General features: G+C 43.2%; 1 protein-coding gene across 7 annotated transcripts in view; it reads left to right on the top strand.

Moving 5' to 3' along the window:
* by (focal adhesion protein tensin) overlaps positions 1 to 23,610 on the top strand; it is a 354,735-nt gene that overhangs the window by 322,642 nt on the left and 8,483 nt on the right. For 6 of the 7 annotated variants that reach the window (XM_065435184.1, XM_065435175.1, XM_065435194.2 and 3 more), the window contains 11 exons: positions 257 to 384; positions 2,213 to 2,565; positions 4,058 to 4,128; positions 4,771 to 4,921; positions 5,038 to 5,080; positions 8,894 to 9,039; positions 9,527 to 9,613; positions 11,224 to 11,349; positions 17,030 to 17,122; positions 17,951 to 18,028; positions 20,598 to 20,696. In XM_065435184.1, the coding sequence (XP_065291256.1) occupies positions 257 to 384; positions 2,213 to 2,565; positions 4,058 to 4,128; positions 4,771 to 4,921; positions 5,038 to 5,080; positions 8,894 to 9,039; positions 9,527 to 9,613; positions 11,224 to 11,349; positions 17,030 to 17,122; positions 17,951 to 18,028; positions 20,598 to 20,696 (1,375 nt within the window). The remainder of the gene's footprint in view (positions 1 to 256; positions 385 to 2,212; positions 2,566 to 4,057; positions 4,129 to 4,770; positions 4,922 to 5,037; positions 5,081 to 8,893; positions 9,040 to 9,526; positions 9,614 to 11,223; positions 11,350 to 17,029; positions 17,123 to 17,950; positions 18,029 to 20,597; positions 20,697 to 23,610) is intronic. The other variant, XM_065435202.1, reaches the window with a different exon arrangement.

The raw sequence follows: 23,610 nt of genomic DNA, 5'->3' as shown, positions 1-23,610 counted from the left end.
CGGCCAGCTCTCGGACGCTCCGCGCGTCGTACAGAAGGTTGCGTCGTACCAAGTATTCCCATGTTTATGACAGAGCTGGAATTCGATATACGCGGTGAAGACGCGACTTCCGCGATGGCACCTTTTTCTGCGGCATCGAAGGTTCGATTCGTCTTAACGTACGCAATGCACGCGTATCCGAAACAAATCGCCAGCTTGCTGTAGCTCTACAGCATAACGAGGCAGGAACATGGCGACCGTTCACGACCGCTCGCAGGGCACCAACTACTCGACCCCGCTGCACATCCACACGAGCAGCAAGCCGCCGATCCATCGCGGCCTCAGTGCGCCAACGTCGCCCATCATCCCGTCGCGGACGAGCAGCCGGGATGTGACACTGCGCAGGTGAGCGGAATGGAGTCCTGACAACTCTGCTGACATTATAGGCTTGGTGACATGTGGGATTTTGCGCGCATGGTAGTAGTAGTAGTATAAAACTTTTATTTAAAAAAAAAAAGTCACATCCAAGTCCAGTGGGTGGGTCCCTCAGTCCAGGGCCCCACTGGCGATCGCGGCACGCCGGGCTTGGTCGAGAAGGGCCAATTGGTCTTCCCGCACCGTGCTGGCTAGCCACACCTCCCACTGCCTACTGTTAGAGTTTTGCCGCATAAGGGGTGATCGGATTTCTTGTGTTGCGCGCATGGCACTTCGTTGCCTGTCGTTTACTGCCATGTTTTCGGGCGTTTCTCAATGCGCAAATCACGCCTTCTGTGGAGGTGAGTGCGCGTCTCTAGTTCGAACAGTTTAGAGCAGCCGCCTCGTCTATAATACAAACTGAACAGTTTAGTTATGAGCTTTTACGTCGTCGTAGTTCGCTAAGTTAATGTGAGCCGCTGGAAGAGAGTTCTTGAAGAAATTGCGTAACCTTCAACCACAGGAAGCAAAGTGATGCTTTTATACCGCTTGGAGTCTGTCACATGGGTGGTGAAACAACACAGTGATATTGTAAGAGACGCTCAGGCGGAGCAATTGCTGGCCTCAGTCGCCAGGCTAAACTCTCCCGCTGCTAGAACTACTACCACTGCCACATAGGTGGTTTTCCTGCTGTTGTAAAAAAACGCGCGTTATCATAGACAGCTTCAGCCCCATGTTGTTGCGGTATTCTCTTGATAGATATTATTTCATAGTAATGTGGCAGTTCTACGTATAGATGAAGGCTAAAATACAAGAACATACAGGATATGCACTGATTCTAAACTAATTTCTAACATTTGCCAACAAAAAGAGTCAGCATATGTTCTGTAGTTTCTTTGATAATATATCTTGGATTATTGACCATTTTCGCGGCGATCCCACGGGCGTTGCCATGTTTGATCACGTGGTGATGCATCCATTGGTTGCTTTAGCTGTTTACAATGGATATGTATGACGCCGATGCGGCTTAGCAAACCTCTTGTTTCTGGAGATATCGTAGATGGTTACTGAGTGAACGACACGAAGTTTTAGCCACAGCTTCAGAGAACATGTAAAACACTTTCGGAGCTGATTAAGCTATGTCCGAACGGCCTGAGCAGCGTATATGGTGCTTGTTCTAAATGCGGGGCTAAATATGTGTTCCAAGCTACCCAAACTTTCCGTTTATGAATTAATGAGGATCAGCGTGTTCTAATCTTCGTTCTTTATTTGACAAATACTTTGACGCAGTGACATGTCACGTTTCTGACTCAACAACGTTCCTCGGTTCGGTCAGTATGATTATTTTCTGCCTAATCGTTTTCAGGTGTGCTCAGTTCCGATAGATTTGTTCATGAGTCGCTCTTGCAGTACAAATCTGCATGAAACGGGCCTTCATACTTTTGTATGATTTCATTCCCATATTATGTTGTGTAACAGCCCATGCGAGAAAATATGTAGCCGCGCGTATTATGGTATGCTGTCTCACGCATTTGTCATCAGATAAGCTATATTAGATCGATATATTAGCTCTTTGCTTGTTGGTTGCGCCCAGAAGGTTTCGAATAGGAGTCTCCTCAGCCTCCAGACGGCGCCAGCCAGTACGGAACGGCCTCTAACGGCCTCGAAGTCGCCAGGATGATTTGTGGCTTTATCTGGGTGCCATTGGAGAGCGAACTTTCTTGTACTGGGCATTTCTTGCCGCATGTCTTCATAGCTAACGCTTATTACCGTTTTTTTTTTCAAAAAAAGGAGATTCAAACCTCACGATGCCCTGCAGGTATCCACAGTGGCAGCCGCAGCCGCTGCCGACAGTCGCGCAGCCCATCGTGCGCCAGAAGTCGGACACGTCGTTCGACCGGGAGAGACCGTTCATGGAGGCCAAGCGGTCACATCAGCAGGCACGCGACCAAATGGCGGCCGGCGACCCGGCAGGTACGTCTCCGCTCCGGCTCATCTCATCGTCGGTCGTGTACGGCGATCCTAGCGACCCCGCGCGGAGACCCGGCGTGTTGGCCGGTAGTCCGCCCTCTGCCACTTCAGCTCCGCCGCCGAGGCGAGACGACATTCTGGCCATGTTGAACGACCCGCCGTTCTCAAAGGCTGTGAAGGCGTCCTCCCCTGTCGAGACAGGTTAGCTCCTTCCAACTCAGTGGACCTTGCTATAGAGAGGGCCGCCCAGTGAACACTGCTGCTCGGAAGTCGGTTGGCTTCTTATCGCAGAGAGACTGTATGGTTAGGCAGAATTCAACGAAATGGTAGCATTAGGACGGGTTCCCTAATCACTAACCCCGAGCTAAACGACAGAACAGTGTAAAATCAGAGACCTGTTGACTCCAGATGAGGTTGAATGAATGACATTCTTGGTGGCTTTTTGTCCTGATTTCGCTCTCTTTTCACCTTTGTAGTCCTTTTGAGTTAACCAACCTTCAAAGCTCGTGCCCATTACAGCACGACGCTTAGTTATTCTAATGTGTATTTTCTTATTCCTCTGTTTTTATTCGTTGCAATAACGCAAGCGCCGAAGCAAAGTTTATACGCGGGCCAGTTGCGTACACTATACGATCGTCATCAGACAGATTCGCTACACTGTCAATTTAAATGCTAGCTTTCGAGAAAAGTTCCTTTGGCGGCTCTCTCTGCATCCTTCCATCAAGAAGCATGAGTGAGAATGAGTCCTGGATCTGCATTGCAATTTGCACCAAAGCACCTTTCGTCGGCGTCCCCCGCTTACGCGCGCATGATGAAGTGAAGCACCGACATGGACAAGCACGTGGGGCTCAATGTCGTATGAATGCAGCGACTGCATTTGAAACGGACTGCTGCTTGCATCTGCTTGATTCGCCCAATACCTAACCCTCAGATAGCCATGTTGTTTGTAATTGACGTTGCCGTGGAAAGTTATTGATGGACACATGATGACAATGATGTTATGAACCATTGCGCGAGTTGGCATATCGGCTGTGCGGATTGTAGCGTATCGGGCGCATTGCACTTAGGCACCTAACTGGTTTCTTTCATTTTTATTTACATTTGCTCATATATCCTTATCACAAAGTTGTTTTTCTTAACCGAGGTCACGAATGCGGAATAGCTAACTATGACCCACTGCGCTTTACCCGCTAACCGGCGGCACTTACAAGCGATTTCTACGATATTTGCATTTTGGTTTCCTTGCAGATGGCTTTGTCAAAAGAGGGCAGAATTATGTATACTGTGACAGTAATTCAAGGTTGTCAACATGTATTTTTGCTTTTTAAATCGCAGTCACATTCTGTTGGATATTTTGGCACGGCCAAGAAGCGAGTACTATGTGACTAAAGCTTCGAAGCCTCAACTTGTCGCTTTTGAAATTCGTTTTATATGGCGCATTAACTGCACGCGGCTTTAGTCTCGCCGGCATTGTGGGGCGTATTGCTACAAGATATGCCTTTGTGTGAGCACTGTAAATATTATACGTCAAGCAAAGAAAAAAGATATTTACAGTGTATGTATGCTTCACTCGATATGTATTAACACATTTATCAGCATTTGCTTGACTGCATGAGACCTTCAACTAAATATTCCCCGGAGCTGCATAGAAATTCTCAGCATCATAATCTGCAACTGCATTTCCGTTTTGCAGCACAATACAAGGTAGAAGAACCGGTACAGTTACATGAGATGGCACCAATAGCCCAGTCAACTCCAAACAAGGTAAGACAATCAACAGGCTACAAAGATCCGAGCGCAAAATTTTTGGAAACATGGCCGCTGATAAATGACGTTTTCTCAGTCTGGCTGCGCGATCGAAAATTGCTTTCGTGTGTTAAATAGTTTCTAATGGTTATGGTGTACACGTATTAGGCAAACGAGCACGTAACACACGTTGTGTACGTGCATGTGGTCACGTTAAACTAGCGTTAGCTACCGAAATAACGTATATTTCGAAAGAGTGTCGGCCGCGCCTGTCTTTTTACTGTTCTTTTAGTTTTATGGATAGAAATAACGTAGAACTTATTTGACACGCTTGCAGGCAGGCGGGTAGACAGATGGGGCGTTGAGTTAGCTTGGAACGGTCTTGCACGGGGGAATCGCAGACAGCCATATCTCCTGCTTTGACTCCTGCAATTTGCCGAGATGTCCTCCCTCGTGGCGGTGTTCAGTGCCCCTTCATCCAGTTCGTCACGTTTGTGTCGTTGTCGTTTGGCTGTACTAGAACGTTAAAACGGGCGGCGGCGTTTGAGCTGAACAGTGGCCGGCATGCTTTTGCAATGGCCCGATAAATCCGCTTGCTGTAACTTTCTCGGTATTGTAAATACCGGTGACAAATGAACTCATAGAATGTTTCTGGCATAGTACACGCAGGACGACAGCTCCCTGGAAGGCTCCTCGCCTTGGCCTACGAGGGGAACGGACGACAGTCCGTCGGCCAGTCCTTCCAGCGCGACGGACCGGCCGGCTACGCCAGCGTTCCCTGTGCCTCCTAGGACGCCCTACATGAACCAAGGTGAGGCACTAATCGCCCAGTGTACGCGGTTATACTGCCGTTTCTGATCTTGTAGCGCTTCACTGCGTGTCAGCGTACACGACCTTGACTAACCGCCGTCTTCTTCTTCCACGCAGATTCGTCGGGAGGATTGCCGCCTAAAAGCCCAACCCTCTCTCGGTGAGTGCGGCGCAGACATGTGCTGCATAGCTTTCCATATCAATTGTCGCTTCTGGTGTACTTTGTCGGCTTCCGCGATTTCTATTGCTCATTCCTGAAACCCACCGCAGCCTAATTAATATCGCGCTGGCTTTGTACGTAGATTGGCAGCGGTAAGTGAGCACTCCGTGCGTATGTATATGCTGGCACCTCGCACATGTTTTATGTGCATAGGCGGTTGGCATTAAGCTGCACTGCGGTTACGCAGTAGGTTATGCAGTTTACATAGGTTATGCAGTAGTATACACAATATAACTCGAGTACTTTCTGAAATTGAAGCAAGAAAATAGTCGCTATCTCCTTTACTAGACTTTCAGAAACGCAGATGTTTCGTCCACGAAGCGCGGTGTGGAGTTGCGCTTGCGATCACTCGGACCGCCGCACAACGCATGTTGTGTCCCCAGTAAGAGTCTTAAAAACAGCTCAGTTCCGAGAAAGCCCTCGGATTTCCCCTTGCTGCCAGCAAGGATGGCCTTCTGATCCGTACCGCGCGTAAAATGCGGCTTTTCTTCGACACGCACCCCAGGAAATCTGCCACCAATGCTCGGCGCTGACTTTGAACTCGCCGCGCATGCACCCATGCCGACGTCGTTCGTATTTTCGGATTGCGAATTATCGCTCGCTATCGACGCGAGACACTGCGCAACATTTCTTCTCCACCTTTGCCTCCCTCGTGGCGTGGTCGATCTGCGGATGTCGTAGTTCGTGGGGCTTTGTCTATGGTGCGGAGAGGAGGCTGATTGAGACGGCATACATAGTTGATGGCCAATCGGGGATTATGTAATTTGCGAAAATAACTGATAACTTGTATTGTTTTCTACAATTTCCTGCCATCGTACAGTCAACCACAAAAGTTTACGGACCGCGGGATCTTGTAAAACGTTGAATTTCCGAGCAGCCTGTAAAAGCAGCCAGTAAAACTGGACATGATTATGTTGCTCGCATATGCTAGCAGCGGCTGGAAATGCAAACACCAGGCTCCGTTGTGAGGCTGTTGAAATATTAAGCTTTTTTTCAGATTCCTTGGTACGTAAAATTTTATGGGTGACTGAACGCGCTATCGTTGTTTATGGGTTCACGTGCGTAATGGCTTCATGCTTCTAGTTTGAGCATTCCGAACAGCGAGTAACTATACCCAGAGCCGTTTCTTGGATCTAAATGTTTGATGGTTTTCACTACTACTACTACTACTACTACTACTACTACTACTACTACTACTACTACTACTACTACTACTACTACTACTACTACTAATAATAATAATAATTGCATTTCATTGCAATACTGCTTTAGGAGTTGTGCATGTACGATTTATTCTAAAAAACGGGAAACAAATCGGTTATAGGGGACCCGAATAACTATATCACTCTAAGAAAAGTTTCCACCTTTTGGAGCTTACCTTGTTCTCAAATGATAATCGTCATCTCGCGTGTCTTTTCTTCCTTCAATGCTGCGCGTGCAGTACTTATAGACGACGAATGGCACGCATGCTATTATGCGTGGCATAGCATTCTTGACAGGAAAGTAGCGAGCGCAGAATTTCAAAGAAATGCAAGCAAGGCAGATCATTTACTGCTTGGGGACGAGATACTCCCCAAAGGGGGTAAACTTTCTTTTTTATAGTGTATATACCGATGGGCATAGTTTCTCACTTCAACACCTAGAGGGAAACCTGGCGCCACCGTCTATGGGAGTTTCCTAAGGGGCCCTGTGCTGTCGTGGGAATGACGGTAAATGTGTCTGCGAGGCTTGTGTTGGCTGGTGTTGTATGAGGCTTCGTCTAAAACGTGGATATGGCTGCAGAAATAACGCGTTCATAAAGTGAAATCTTCATAAAAGGTTTTTATGCACTCCAAATACGTCTTCCAATGATGTTTACTCACCTACAATGCATAACCATGCGAAAAAAAAGCTGGAACAGGCAACAAACTGTTCAAAAGCATGCGCGAATCTTGTCGTCTGTCGTCCAACTTTAGCGGCTGGCTGAGACTTTTTACATTTCATTTAATTGTACATGCAATAACAAGTACTCATAATTAAAAAAAACTTGTTTATGTGTAATAATAAAGCTAAAGCAGCTTTTTGCATGCTGTTTTAGTAGAAAATTAATCATTGTGACAGATGGAATGGTGCTTGGCTTCAAGGTGTCCTGCCTTTCCGAGAACGGTGCCAATCCGAAGCCACAATATACTCTCATTCCCATGTATACCACAGCGTATATAGCAGCACCAGGTCAGAAACTCTATTCTGAAACAGTCAGAAACTCTATGCCTATGGGTAAATATGAATTGAGGCTGATTGACTACAAAAGTTGATCCACTCATACCTACAGCCAAACAAAAAAAGCCTGTGTTTTCAAAGGCGCAGGAATATAAGCCTGGCTTCCCTGGTAATGTTACCACCTTGTGCGCCTTCATATTGTTAGCCACATTGGCAGGTACGGTGTACTTTGGTATGAATTAATGAACTGGCTTCCCGAAATCATCTAGACTGCACCAATCGCACTAATAAATTACTACAAACGAAAATATCAAGTTGTTGATGGTGTACGCTGTGTGCTTTGTTTCACTAAACCTGAAAAACTTTTTTTGCATGCACTTTTTTCCTGGCTTTTTGCATGTTGCTGGAATCCCTGCTTCACTTTTATTTTTGCCCGGCTGAATTGCATAGTCGCCTGCGTAACTTCAGCGCCTCTTTTCGAGGAGAGTTTTTTGCTTTGAGGCCAGCACTGCGGCGGCGATGCTTCTCCAGCGCTCACCTCTTGCGCAGGTATTTACCACCATGATGCAAGCTTAATTGGCCAATCCTTTCGGCTTTTCTTTTCTTTTCTGTGCTATTGCGCTAGCGAAAATTTATAGTAGACCGAAGTTGAAGTTTACTTGGACAGCATAAAGAAACAGTCGCAACATAAAGGCAAATGAATGCCTGACAAATCAAGACTCCTTGTTACATAATAACAATGCAGTCACAATGTTGCACCAAAAAAGAGGGAAGTCATACGCATTGCATAACTAGGTGCTAGAGTAATTGCGTTAGAAAAAGTTGTTAAGATGCCTTACAGTAAATTGTCAACATCTGAGACATACATGCAGTATATATAGACATAAAAAATTATTGATACAAGGAATCAAGGTCTCTGTGGCCAACAGAGTGGCAGTGCCTTTGCAAACATTTGCGGTTTCGATATGGGCATGACCTCAGTGCGCTTACTCGGATTGGAGTATTTTGTGCATGTCCATTGTCGCTGGTCCCGCACGGACGCCGTACCGCAGTCACATTACCCATCTTAACCGTTACGTTGTCAAATATATTTAAGCGGGATCGCAAAATCGTGTGACGACAATCTAAAAAATATTGCCATTTATAAAAATAATGTTGTCTTTGCTTGCGAAGATGTAGTGGTGTAATTGCATGTTTGACCTTCTAAAGCCAGAGAGCTGCCTAGACGGAAGCAGGCAAAGCAACAATACTTGTTCTTTCTTCTTCTGGCTTCTGTGTGACCCATTGTGTTGGACGAATTGTTTCTGCTAGTCATTTGCTGCTGACTGCCTTATCTTGCTAACTTGGAGAATCTGAGAGTTATGCGCCAATCGCAAACCTCCGTTTCCATTATGGAGTTCAGACCGCGATTCGCTCCCTCCCGCTTCTTGCGCTAAGGAGCCAACCACAACAAAGAAATTCCATCTCGATCGGGCTCGATCGCAATCAAAAGTGTGCCATGTGACACCCTTATTACATAATTGTTTGGTCCATTCATCGTTGCCTCCTTTTCAGTCGGAGGAGCCCCTCGCCTGCCACCGTGAGTGCCTTGCAGCAGAGCCTGCCGCCGTCTTCGGGACTTCCGACAAGCCCCAATGGCCAAAGCTCGCCGACCGTCTATTTCGGCCAGTCGAGAAGATCAAGCATGCTCTCATTGACAGGCGAGTATACTGCGACTTTCCAAACAGAGACTTCCTGGCCTTTGCTCCCATTGGAGGGACATAAATCGTAATAAAATGCAATAGTGTACCCACCAATCATCGAGTTTAACGTCGACCTAGTGCGCCCCGATGGCAAGCGGATTGTATCCTTCCTGTCAGAAAGGTGTGGAATTGAGTGCTACATGGACATCAATGTGCTGACCACGCGTCATCGGTTGTGTATAGATTTAACCTTTGACAAGAACATGTCTAGCATAGCTGTACGACCGATTGCGGTGTACCACAGAGACCACAAAGCTGTGGTCACTGTGCTAACAAATGAGACAAAATAAAGATGATAAAAACCATGAAGTTACGTGTGTGCATCTTTATACCAATAACCATATAAATCAATATAGTTGTAATATGGTCATCCCAATACAGCTTCGCTGGTTATCGTGCTTCACAGAATGGAAGGGCACTAATCTTTTTCCCTTTGCAATTGCAGACTCGCCAGAAGTCATCCATCACCACCCTGTTTTTGTCAAGGACACCTCCAAGTATTGGTACAAGCCCAACATCAGCAGGGAAGAAGGTATGTGTTTGTCTAGAAGATTGAAGCAGTTGGACATATCTTGTGTGCCTCTCTAGCGTCATAAAAAGCTTTGTAAAAGGGATAAAATCCAGGAGATCACCAGAAAGCCGATATAGCCCATAACAAGCCCATATAGCTAACCACAAAGGGGTTTGGTTTACTATAAAGCGCTCACGCGGGGAAGGGGTAAATGGGATCTAAAAAGAATGTTCTAGGGGTTCCCTGCACATTAGTATACGCAAATGGCTGACCTGGATGTCAGCCATTCTTTAGAAATGCAAGATTGTGAGCAAAGATGGCAGTCAAATGATGCTAGAAATAATTGAAGCTACTGAGATTGCACGTTTGGGAAGTATGTGCGTAAGCATGCCATCAATCTCCCTTAGTGTAAAGGAAATAGGTTTCCTCACGCACTAATCTGGAATTTTGTATCGTGGTTCCTTTTGTGTGATGTCAAAAATGATCACATGACAAAGCTGGCTCGGCATTGGTGGATGGCCATGTTTATTAAAATCTTTTTGTTTTTGTCGTCACCCCCCCGCCCTCGAGTATCTTCCAGTATTTATTCCATTGACAAGGGAATAAAACGATAGTTGCAAGTAGCGCTCTGTGGTGTGTGTTTTTCTTCAGTGTGTGTCATCCAGATGTTGCGCCATCGAGTCTCTAATAAACTACTTTCACGCTCGGAAAAACACTTTTATGTAGCATGTATTGAGGAACAGGAAGCTGTATCCAGAGTTTTTCGTGTCACTCTACAATTTAACGATTGACACTTTTCATCTAATTATAGTATTTGAGAAGTTGATTAATTAGTTCAGACTAATTATCTAATTAGGCAGAATGAAAAAATAGTTTGAGTACCTCCAAGCGACTGCAACAACATTACCCTTGTTCTCTCCAGCTACGTGGCATTTGCATATTTTTAAACGCTGGCTAAAGTAAGCTGGGACACCCTGTGTGTGTGTGTGTGTGTGTGTGTGTGTGTGTGTGTGTGTGTGTGTGTGTGCGTGTGTGTAGCGATGCCGCGTTGAGTAATTTCGCTGCCGAAATTGAGCAGTACATCTCTTGCTGTTAAAAAATGTTTGTTGCTTGAATTTTTTTAATCAATATTGCATTGTACATATTTTAATTGTAGTCATTATGTAAGGTCTGTCATTTGCCTTGTCATTTGCCATCATAGCTCCTCCTGCTTGGGACAAACCATTCAATTGCTTGTAGTATTTTGAATGAATAGATAAATAAATAAATAAATAACAAGTCTGTGCTTCAACCCTTTCAGAATCACTGACATACCAGTACTTTTCCGTGTTTCTATCCTGCCATGTTCTTTTCGACATTCTTTTTGTCAAACAGTATTTTGAGGAGCACCCCAAAAGAGCATTGGTATTTAGACGTGCCATTTAAAAAAATTTCTTCACAAGCAAAACTGTTGTGTTCATTTTATTATATATCTGAGAAACAAACCTCATGCTAGGGGTGCATCACCTCCAAAAGAACCCGACACTGAAAGGGTTAAGGATTTGCGAGGTTCGGATAAATCATCTTGGGCTTGATACATATTAATTGTGGGGAAAAATGCCAACTGCAAATAACCAAACGTTTTCCTGCAGCCATCCACGTGTTGAAGACGAAGCCACCAGGCACATTCATTGTGCGGGACAGCAACTCCTTCCCTGGTGCCTTTGGTCTGGCGCTCAAGGTGGCCAGCCCACCTCCCAATGTCCAGACTCGATCAGGTAGCCATTTTTGGAAGCAGTATTGGACTTGTTATTATCGATGCTTTCATTTTCTCAACAGCCTTATCAAACATAGTTGGTGTCTGCAAGTGTGTGTGTGTGGCTCAAATAAGTGCACTTATAGTACATTTACTGCATTGAAGGCAAGCAGTTAAGCAGGAGTGGATCTTGTACAAACTCTGTGAATTTTAATTTCCGAGAGCCGCACTGTAATGGTCAATGTATGAGGTCATTGAGACAAATAAGGAAAAGCACAATGTAAACAAAGTGACCCAAATATTACAGCTAATATAATGAATGAAACGCCTCCTGGAAGATTTCATTCACAGCAGTGGCTTTGTCACGAGTATTTGACCTAGATGTGTGCTTAATCACTACTATGCATTTATGGGTCACCTTTAACCCCCTGTTTCCTGTACAGTGTGCTTTAGGGTGCATTAGTGCACCCAGGGATATGTTTGGGATATCATCGGCCTTAGCGAGATTAGAAGAACTGGTGAGGCTTATACATTGCTGAATAACGGACATGTCCTCTGCTGTAGAAGTCTCCTAGATAAGAAGTAATACGGGGTAGGATTCCTAATCCATAATGATACAGCGGGCAACATTGACGAATTCTACAGCATTAATGAGAGGGTAGCTGTAGTCATAATCAAACTTAATAAGAGGTATAGGTTAAAGGTAGTATGAGCCTACGCTCCAACATGCATTCACGATGATGAGGAAGTAGACCAGTTTTATGAAGATGTTAAATTAGCAATCAGAAAAGTGCGAACTCAGTATACTGTAGTAATGGGTGACTTCAATGAAAAAGCAAGGAAAAAGCACGCTGGTTAATAAGCAATTGGCAACTACGGCGTCGATTCTAAAAATGCTAGAGGAGAGAGAGATGCTGGTAGAATTCACAGAAAGGAATAAGCTTCGGATCATGAACACCTTTTTAGCAAGCGTAGCACCAGAAAGTGGACCTGGAAAAGCCCTAATGGTGAAACAAGAAATGAAATTGACTTCATACTTCCTGCTGATCCCAGCATAGTACAGGACGTAGAAGTGGTAGGTAGGTTAAAGTGCAGTGATGATAGGTTAGTGAGGGCTAGGATTCACCTCAATTTGCAGAGAGAAAGAGCAAAATTGCAAGGTCAAGAAGAAACAGGTCAACCTAGACACAGTAAGGGTAAAAGCAGACAAACACAGGCTGGTACTTGCAAACAAATATGCAGCCTTAGAAAAGAGAGATGATGATGACATAGAGCTAATGAATGAAACTGTAGCTAGGTTCGCTTCAGAGGCAGCAATTGAAGTGGAAGGCAAGGCACCAAGGCAACCAGTAGGCAAGCTCTCCCAAGTAACAAAGGACCTAATAAAGAAATGACAAAAAATGAAAGTGTCCAACTCAAGAGATAAGATAGAATTCACGGAACTGTCAAAACTGATCAGCAAGGTGAAAATAAGTGATATTCGAGACTGTAACGTGAGAAAGACTGAAGAAGCCGTAAAAAATGGACGCAGCCTGAAATCAGTGAGAAAGAAACTTGGCATAGGACAAGCCAGGATGTATGCACTAAAATATAAGCAGGGTAATATCATCAGCAATCTGGAAGAATTAGTAAAAGCTGCGGAATAATTCTATACTGACCTGTACAGTACCCAGAGGAGTCAGGATACCTCAATTAGAAACAGTAATGAACAGGATACAGAAGCTCCTCCTATAACTAGCGATGAGGTCAGAAAGGCCTTGCAAGACATGAAACTAGAAAAAGCGACAGGAGAACATGGAATAACAGTCCATTTAATCAAAGATGGAGGAGACATAATGCTTGAAAAACTGGCGGCTCTTTATACACTTTCTATTGACTGCAAAGGTTCCAGAAAAATGGAAGAATGCAAACATTATACTAATCCACAAAAAGGGAGACATTAAAGAATTGAAAAATTATAGGCCCATTAGCTTACTCCCAGTATTATGTAAAATATTTACCAAAATAATCTCCAATAGAATAAGGGCAACACTGGACTTTAGTCAACCAAGGGAAGGAAGGCTGGCTTCAGGAAGGGATACTCTACAATGGATCACATCCGTGTCATTAATCAGGTTATCGAGAAATATGCAGAGTATGATAAGCCTCTCTATATGGCTTTCATAGATTACGAAAAGACATTTGATTCAGTAGAGGTACCAACAGTCATAGCGGCATTACATAATCAAGGAGTACAGAACGCTTACATAAATTCCTTGGAAAATATCTACAGAGGCTCTACAGCTACCTTAATTCTACACAAGAAGAGCAAGAAGATACCTATAAAGAAAGGGGTCAGACAGGGAGACAGAGTCTCTCCAGTGCTATTCACTGCGTGCCTGGAAGAAGTATTCAACCTATTAAACTAGGAAGGCTTAGGAGTAAAATGGACGGTGAATATCTCAGCAACCTTCGGTTTGCCGATGACATTGTTTTATTCAACAACAATGCAGATGAGTTACAACAAATGATTCAGGACCTTGACAGAGGGAGTGTAAGAGTGGGATTGAAGATTAATATGCAGAAGACAAAGATACTGACAAATAGCCGGGCAAAGGAACAAGAGTTCAGGATCGCCAATCAGCCTCTGTAGTCTGTGAAGGAGTACGTTTACCTAGGTCAACTTATCGCAGGGAACCCTGACCATGAGAAGGAAATTCACAGAAGAATAAAAATGGGTTCGATCGCATAGGGCAGACATATTGCCAGCTCCTGACTGGAAGCTTACCATTATCATTGAAAAGGAAGGTATACAATCAGTGCATTTTACATGTGCTGACATATGGGAAGAGACTTGGAGACTGATGAGGAAGCTTGAGAACAAGTTAAGGACCACGTAAAGAGCGATGGAATGAAGATCGCTAGACATAACGTTAAGAGACAGAAAGAGAGCGGTTTGGATCAGAGAGCAAATGGGGTATAGACAATATTCTAATTGACATTAAGAGAAAAGAATGGAGCTGGGCAGGTCATGTAGTGCACAGGTTAGATAACCGTTAGACTATTAGGGTTACAGAATGGGTACCAAGAGAAGGGAAACGCAGTCGAGGATGACAGAAGACTAGGTGGAGTGATGAAATTAGGAAATTTGCGGGTGCTAGTTAGAATTGGTTGGCACAGGACAGGGGTGATTGGAGATCGCAGGGAGAGGCCTTCGTCCTGCAGTGGGCATAAAACAGGCAGTTGATGATGATGATGATGAGTGCAGCCAGGATGTTTTTCTGGTGGGAATCGTACACTTTGGCAAGAAATAATGATGGTTTTTAGAGGCTTTAAGGGAAGTGTATGCATGTGCCTGTGTGTGCATGTGTGTGTGTTTGTTATAACGAATTGCTTCATCCTTGCTGAGCTTGAGCTCTGATGATGAAGGCACAACATGCATTGGTGATTATCTATTATACAGATGAGGAAGATCAAAGTCACACATTGTGCTCATAATATGTGTATACCTATATATATATATATAGTCATATTATAAGAAGCCAACAAACAAGGACACCATGGACGGCATAGGAGAAATTACTTGTACTTAATAATTGAATTCAAGAAATGGTAAGTTAAGGTAAATGAAAACGGATGAAAAGAGAACTGGCTGCATGTGGGGCATGAATCCGCTTTTTTGCGTTACACGTGCAATGCTCTTACCAATTGAGCTACCACAGCGCCGTTTTACCATCTACTTTCAGGGGTAGTTATGTTTATCTAGTAGAACTAACCCTGAGAATGGTAGCCAGCACCACCACTCACAAGCCTTGGTGGCGGATGTGGAACATCCTTTCTGTCGTAGGTGTCACGTCTGTGTGAACATTTTGGGTGAAGGCAACTGGTCAATAAACCTACACATGCTCTCTGAAAGCATCAATGCTTCCAGTGTCGAGGCATTTGCTATGTAATGAACATATATGAATATGTAGTGTTACAAGCATGACAATTTTATATGATTTGGGTATTTGCCACAAGCTGTAGTGGGACATGGGGTAACAGAGGGTGGAGAGAGAACACGCTTGCCTAGGGATAGCGGAACCTCACCTGGCGCTCAAGGCCGTCGGTTGCATGATGTCCCAGTAAACCCTCTCTTCACAAAGAGTACACTATGTTTGTGTGTGTGTGTGTGTGTGTGTGTGTGTGTGTGTGTGTGAGAGAGAGAGAGAGAGAGAGAGAGAGAGTAATAAAGTCCACAGGGCAGAAGTTTGCCCAAATCAAGCCTATGCTTGCTTTGATTGAAAGGGACAACCATTTATGTCTTAATTGCAATATATACAGCAAGTAGTGTAAGGCACACCTGTACGGTTGTGTTAATACTTTAATCTTCCAACAGTTTGGGCTGGAAATCAGCCTTCCTAGCGGTCCACGGCCGAAACTGCTGCAAATTAGAGCACTGACTGTAACAGAAGCTTCTAGGGCTACGTTCACTTAGGTTAACATTGAGTCAGATCTGGGGAGCTGGGAGGAAGTAGTTACAGGAACTCTTCCCTCCCCCTCCCCCCCCCCCTAACACACACCTCGCTATCATCATTGTGCCACCACTCAAGAGTAACATCATTTGGGCTGTAGGACTTCAGAATCTTTGTGGCAATATCGGAATTTTTTTTGCTTATATATTTGTGACTATTGCACAATTATTTCTGTCGATTTATCAGATGCAGCAATATGTGTCATAATCTTTCTGCACCATCCTGACTTATTTCATAAGTTACCTACTGCTGGCTGTCTGACAGCTCCCTCTAAATGTATCTTAAAAGGTCTGCAGATGTTGGATTTTACTGTTCAGTGTCAATGCATTGCTGCCTGGAAAGCTTCCATATTTGCCTGCATTCTGAATTCATGCACTTACAAAAGTATAGGTATCTATGATTTGTGTCAATAAAGTAAGTTTGCAGTTCAACACATTTAAAGCACACTAGAGGGAAATATGAAGTTAATCTACATTTGTAGGATGTTACTACAAGTTACTGAATTTGTCAGTCTCAGGGAATAGAGCCTTTGTGAGCCAAGTGGAATGTGAAAACAAAGGAGAAATGGCAATGCCACCTTGAATTTTCCACACTAGCTCTCTCTGACTCATGTCGAAGACTGCCACTGCATTTGCTAGTTAATGGTTTACTGATATAGAAGTATTGTGTACTGCTTAACAAGCAAGGACTCTACCTGCGAGCTTTGGGTGACTTTCTTTTGCACAAAAATTCTCATGTAGGTATTTCAAATCCACGATATCTATGACATCAGTGGCAGCTGAAAATGCCACTAATGTCACAAATGTGGTCTTTATTTATTAATATTTTTTTCATTTGTCTTGGTTTTGTCTGCTAATAATTTGCCCATTTACACTAAGGAAATGTGCAAATTTTGAAATGATAATATGCCAATAAATGCTGTCTTTTATCTCTTACTTTAGCTTGCATTCTAAATTGAATATTTTTCTATATATGGTGCACACATTATTTGAAAATTTCTCATGTTTGATAGGACTGCTAAAATAACTTCGATCATAGTAGTTACTATAGCTTCAGTCGTCTTAATAAATTTTAGTATCAGACATTTGTAGGGGAGGCTTTAGTTGTGCGGTAATAAAAATAGAATGATCTCAGTAAAACTTGAATAAAGTTTGTTTTCCCTTTCCATGTTTTGACCTTGAACTAAGAGTTTTTCTATTCCACATAAAGGTGATCCATCGAATGAGCTGGTGCGGCATTTCTTGATCGAGCCTACCGCCAAGGGAGTTCGACTCAAGGGCTGTGCCAATGAACCAGTTTTTGGTGAGCATTCTTTGTTTTATTATTGTGTTACATCGCATGTCTAGTCCTGGATGTGTGCAAATCCTTGCTTAGAGTTTACACGTGTGGCACAGTTGCGTCCAGTATTCTACGTGATGAAATATGGCTGCATTAATGACACTCAGCCATGTTTTTTTTTCTTTAAATGAAAAAAGGAATAAATTATGTATGAGGCTAGTGCAGAAAGATGTGCTCGACAGCAGACTTACGTACTACAGTCTCCTACAGTGGCAGCTTTGCAGACTCAAAATGACTGAAGAAACACCAACAACTGATCGAACACACTCTAAATAACTAAACATTTTTTATATACTGTTATTTATGCAGGTAAATAGTACATACAGAAAAACAAGGGTACAGCTTGTTGGACGATACAAAACTTGGTATATAATTGTAGCTTAGAACACCCTGATATCAGATTCTTGTAGAAAGAAGGATAAAAAAGGAAAGGTTGGGCACAATCTAAAATGTTTGTGTTGCAATGTTCCTTAGTCTTAATTTTACGTCTTCGTTATTTGAAAAATAATAACCTACCTATATGACTTCTCTTGTAGCGCGTGTAGACTGCATGTGGGTCTGCGCATAGCTTAGTTGCCCTTTTTGTCTGAGCATCATCTTTACTATTATTTGGGCTGTGCGAACATATTTTGCTTCATTAATGTAGAGAGTTCTTGATTCAAGAAGGTCACCTTCATCAGTACTGTATCACAATGTAGAGCAAAAATTGAAGAGTGTAGCTAATCGGCCCACCACAGTTTGTGCATAATTGTCTGAGCAAACTTCTGAATACATTTTTGTGTGTGCATGCAGGGAGCCTGTCTGCTCTTGTTTATCAGCACTCCATCACGCCGCTGGCTCTTCCTTGCCGACTGTTGTTGCCAGAGTCTGGTGAGTATTCCTTTACCTGTTTATTTGATTTGGGCCTGTGGGATGCTGCCACCTTGTGCTGTTAAATGCCCCTCCCAGTGTGCAGAGTTATATGCAAGGAGCTTAAATTTCTCTAAGTGTGTGTGAGCATTTCACAAGCACAAGAACTCAGCACTGCTACATGCTGTTGTAATAAAATGGTTGATTTAGCTGCCAAGTGCTTTACCAGGCAAGTACTTTAGAAGCCAATTTTTGGCTTCTGTGATAAAGCTTTAACATATTTTAATCTTTCACTTGCACCATTTTTGGTCAGCATATAGTAGTCTTGCTTCATGATATGAATTTATTTCTGAACAAGATAAAGTGCCCTGCAGTTATCGATAGCGGGTGCATGAGGCATTTGAGAAGATAATATTGGATTCAGGCAGAGAAGAACATCTCCAGCAAAAGCAGATGTCTTCATCAAAGTGTGAGAAATACTTCTCTTACTGTTGATTTCCACAATTACTCAATGAATCCACCATCCACAGCAATGACTGATTCAATTCAGCTTTGGAAATGGCTGTGTGCATGGATCAGGTGGACCTTAGAGATGTTGGCCATTGAATCAGTAATGACGGCCTTCAGCAAGTCTTTTGTATTATGGGTCTATTTGTTGGCCTCTCTCTCTCAACGGCACCTCAGACATAATAGTCGAGCGGATATAAATCTGGAGAACTAGGAGGCCACAAGATGGGAGTGACGTGGTCGTAGAAGTTGTCAGCCAGCCGCTCCTGGGTGATGTAGGCGGTGTGAATGGGAGCCAAATTTTGCTGAAAGACATAAGGTCTTTGTTTTTAACAGTCTCTATCCAAGTCTTCACAATGGTGGCAAGCACCTCCATGTATGTGGCAGCATTAATGCAGAGTCCTTCTGTAAAAAAGTGTGGTAGCATGCATCAGCCTTGTTGCTGACGATGGCTAACACCATCACAGATGATGGAAATTTTGTGTGCATCACTATAGGCACCTCATCACACTTGCTCAAAGCCACCTATTGTTACGGTGGTTAACTTCGTGGTCTTGGTCAGTTCTTTTCATCTGAAAAAAAGAAAACGGAGCATTCCAGGCTCCTCAGGTGTCTTCAGCTTGCTTAGCAAGTGCTTGGGCTGGAGCAGATGATTCTCCCGAGTTTTATACGGCATGAATTGGCCCCTCCTCATGACATAGAAATGGCAGCTCAAGTCTTCGGGCAAAGCGAGCCTGGCAGTTCGACTCTGCGACTTGGAGCTCCTTTGCAATGACCCGCATTGACTTTCCTGGGTCGTCTCTCACCATAACTTGCATCCGCTGGAGAAAATCAGGGGTTCCGAGGACGTCTGACAGCTGAGTGTGCTTTTTCCTTTTCACCACAGATGCCATGTCACCGCCAGAACAAATCAGTTCTGTCCACGCCTTGTAAACGAAAGACTTCGCTACATTAAGAAAGTTGGCAATTTCCAAGTCACTGTGGTGTGTGGCCAGGGTGACGATGACTGCACAGCGTTTCATTTCCCGCATCAACCTGCATGCTTCCATCTTTGAACAAGCTGTGCAGAATGAATGATAAGGGGTCAACCAACAAGAAGCTGCACTCCTAGATAGATATGATGAGCCTGCTGGTGTCTATGGCAGTAAGGAATAGTGTTCTCAAATACCTCGCATACCCGGTATGTGTTGTGTGCCATATTGGAATTTCATACTTCCAGCATGGTATCATCCAATGCCAGAGCTAACATCCTCATTATTAAGATATGTGGGGCATGAGTACTGCGAAATATTGAGGCACTTTCAGATTAATGCAGACCTCAACTAATTGTGGATTTTGTTTCCTAATTTTCGTGTCATTGTTGCCCCACAGTACTCCTCAATACCAGGTTATTAAAATAAGTTGAATGTGGAAGTTTGTGTGATAAATCTACTCAGTGTGTAGTACCAACTGATCACTATAAGCTGTTGCTCTGAGTAAATTTAGTAGCAACTCTTGATATCATAACTGCTCATTATGCATACCAGCTGTTTTGGTGTGGTTGCCCGTGTTATCAACATTGGGATCCAATTTCTCCCCAGCAGAGAAACAGATTCAGAGAAATCTGTAAGATTTCTGTAAAAGTGAACTTCTCAGCTTTTCTTATATAAAAAGAAACTTCATTTTTTAAATTTTCTTTCTGTCACCATACAATTCGTTATTTTAACAGTCGTATTTATTTGTACTGAGCTCAACAATTGCCGAAAGATGAAACAAAATCTAACTGCAATGGAAGTGCCTTCTATATGCATTGGAAACACTCGTTAATTTTTAAGACAATGACAAGTTCAGTCTTTTCAAAGGATGAAGACGTATGCACTTGAAATATAAATACATATCAACACAAACAGTAGTACTTAGTTTGCAATGTGTGACTGTGGAAAAAAAGTCCATCATCAAATTTCAAAATATTCCTAGATTTAGACCAATGTGATCCTTTCTCCAAGCAGTGACCAAAATTCCTAGATATAAATCATTCTAGTGATGACAGCTTTGCTGATTGCCTTCATGATGCAAGACAGTAACAGGAGTCTTTGCCTTGCAGAAATTGGAGGTGTGCCTGTTTGGGCAGGCGATGTTGTGGACAGCACCACAGCACCAACAACTGCTGCTACGGCTTCTAGTCTCCTGCAGCAAGGAGCAGGTGAGATTCATCTGGCTGTTGTTTGTAGACAAAATTTAGAGGAATTATTTTTCTAAAAAAAAAAAAATATACCTGCACCAGCTGTGGTCTTCCGCCAATCAAGTCAATGCCATAACATCAGTGCTGTTGCAACATTCACATGCATGCTTTTTTGCTGCAATATAAATGCTGCAACACACTAACAATTATGGCACTGATTTTAACGGAGACATATCATACTAGTGCACTGCTTGGAACAGACGCTTATACAGCGTTTCTTAAATTTATTTGGGATACAAAAGCAACATACAACAATCAGCATACATACGTGCTTCCAGACACCAGGCTGCAAGCTGGAGACCAAAGCACTTATAAGCAACTGCGGGCAATCTTCACACAAATGTTCTTCAGTAAAGTAGGCCTCGGCAAGTACTGCACAGGTTATGTGACATATATGAAAAGGTCAGCAAATTGGGGTCTTTTTATAGGCTGGTGGTTTATGGACAACGCTGTATTGTCATCTTCAGTGAGCTGTTTCCTTTTCATTGTTTTTATTCAATCTACATCTGAAAAATCAAGTATATTGATGCCATCTTGAATGTTGCCAGTTTCAAGAAAAAAGTGCTCTTAATGAACCATGCAATCACACATGTCGAATGTACTGAAGCAAGCAAGCAAAACATTTTTTACAGCTTACAAATGCATATCTCAACACAAAGCTGAAAAATCTGATCTCCCATAATTTAAACCAAGCCCTAGCCACAATACATTGATTCGTCAGAACTAAATAAAGGCTCAAGTGACAGGTCTTGCCACTTTGAAATTTGTCCTGCATTGTTTGAAATTTTCATAAATGATTTCAATGCGTTACCTGACGCTTTTCTGTACACCAATTATAGCAGCTTGATGCTATTCGTAGTATTGTACCCTGTGCATTTCAATCTTGACATGACAATGACTTTCGACTGCATGTAGTCTACATGGCTGTAGCAAATAGCTAGCTGCTGCATTCCCGCAATGGCGAACAGCTAGCTTACTTTCATACTCTAGATGCAAGCAAAGCATGCTATTCGACTGCACGGCAATCTTTCCATAATATAAGGGACATTATGTGTCAAATCACTTCGAACATGCCAAGGATCCGTGAGCATGTCTGATTTAATTTGTTGCAACGGTTCATCAGTTGCAGATGTAATGTTGCTTCCATTGTGACGACCAGCTGTTACGGCAAGCTCCTGACAACACACGATCAAATATATAGAGCATCCAAAATTAATTACGATCGCTTCACTTACCGTTCATTCTCCTGGTTAAATTTTGGCCAAGACACGAAAGGCTATGCCAAAACATGCAGGCACTGGACGAATGGCTTACGCAACTGACAACTCTTTGTTTTGCCAGTGTTGAAGTCTGGACTACTTGGCTGTGTGCCTTTGCATTGTAAGGATGTAGTTCAGCAGCGCGGAGGTGCAGTGCAGCAACTCCGAACACAAGAATATCACAAGAAGACTGGCTGGTATACTTTTGATGCTGATTGAAGAAATAAGTTCCTGCTTTTGTCTTAAAGCTGTATCAGCGTAAGCTGTATCACTTCCAAAAACGTTTGCTGTTGCCTGTACTAGCATGGTTAGCGAACTGTATTTGCTTAGTGTAAAACGATTACTGTAGGCTAAACCGTTGGAAAGAAGAGAAAACACGCTACGTATTCTATATCAACATTTGATTCTTTCTCTGAGGCCGAAAAAAGTATAGCTCCCAGCGATGTCCTCTGTCAAATATCCTATAGTAACGACATCTGTAAGATACCTACTGTATAAAACGGATTAGTTCTTAATAACTTTGTTTGTCCACAGAGCACCTTGTATGGGACTTGAATGTTCGCATGTTATCCGTATGCCCAGCGGATATCCGTGAATGTTCTCTGCTGGATGTCAGCATTCGTACCTTATCTGGATGTCCGTCATATATTGGTGGACCATTGGGATGAAGCCAAGGAAGACATAGGGGGATTTATCTGTGGTTCTAATTGAAATATAGAAATATTAAGATAAAGGGAAATGGAAGTGAACAAAACGACGACTTGCCGCAAGGGGGAGCCAAACCCACATCTTATGCATTACATGTGCAAGGTTCTACAAATTGAGCTACAGGGATGATCATTCTCTTTCTATGCAATGAACAGTCGTTCATTGCATAGCAGGGATCTCTACTCTGGCAGCCTTGATGGCTTCAGGTGGCATATGAAGTTCTTTAGGCCAGTTTCCCTGTGTTTAGGTTGCTTCTACACGTAAAAGGATATTCTACACATGTTGCCATAGCCACGAGGGGTGCTGTCTAACACTCCCAGGGTCGAATTTTGTACACATATGAAACATCTAATAAAACGGCCGGCAGAATTGACCAGTGGCAAATTGTTCATTCATCCACTTTCACTTTCTTGTACCTTATCGTTTCTACATTTTAATTAAAATCACAGGTAATTTCCGCTATGCTTTCCTTGGTCTTGTTGGTCTATTGGCTTCATGTGGTTGAGCCCAATACTGACACAGTAACTTGTGAGTCCATTTGTACTAAAATTTGACTCTGCCAAGCATGCTTCTCTATTGTCATAAAATAGGACTGAAATTTAGGAAATATTCTTAGTAGAGCGGGTGACAGCCATATTATGCTTCCTGGTTCATTCGTGAAAAGGTTCCGTTGGCCATATGGTGAACACATTTCAATTTTGAGGCACATACACTTATGTTTACATTGATACGTGTACTTTTCAGAGTGCTGTATGTGCTTTAAAAGCTTATCTGGTTTGTATTTTTTATCAGGAAGAAGCATGAAACTTGGGCTCTTGTCTGGTTACCATGACTGATGTAGCTGGGTTGGAATGTAATCTAATAGACACCTGTGGAAATGCCCAGTTCATTCTCGCTTGTGAGAATGC

The sequence above is a fragment of the Dermacentor albipictus genome, chromosome 1 (genome assembly GCF_038994185.2).
Source record: "Dermacentor albipictus isolate Rhodes 1998 colony chromosome 1, USDA_Dalb.pri_finalv2, whole genome shotgun sequence".
In the NCBI taxonomy this organism is placed as follows: Eukaryota; Metazoa; Arthropoda; class Arachnida; order Ixodida; family Ixodidae; genus Dermacentor; species Dermacentor albipictus.
Note: the sequence above shows the minus strand (reverse complement) of the source record. Positions and strands in the feature narration are given on the sequence as shown.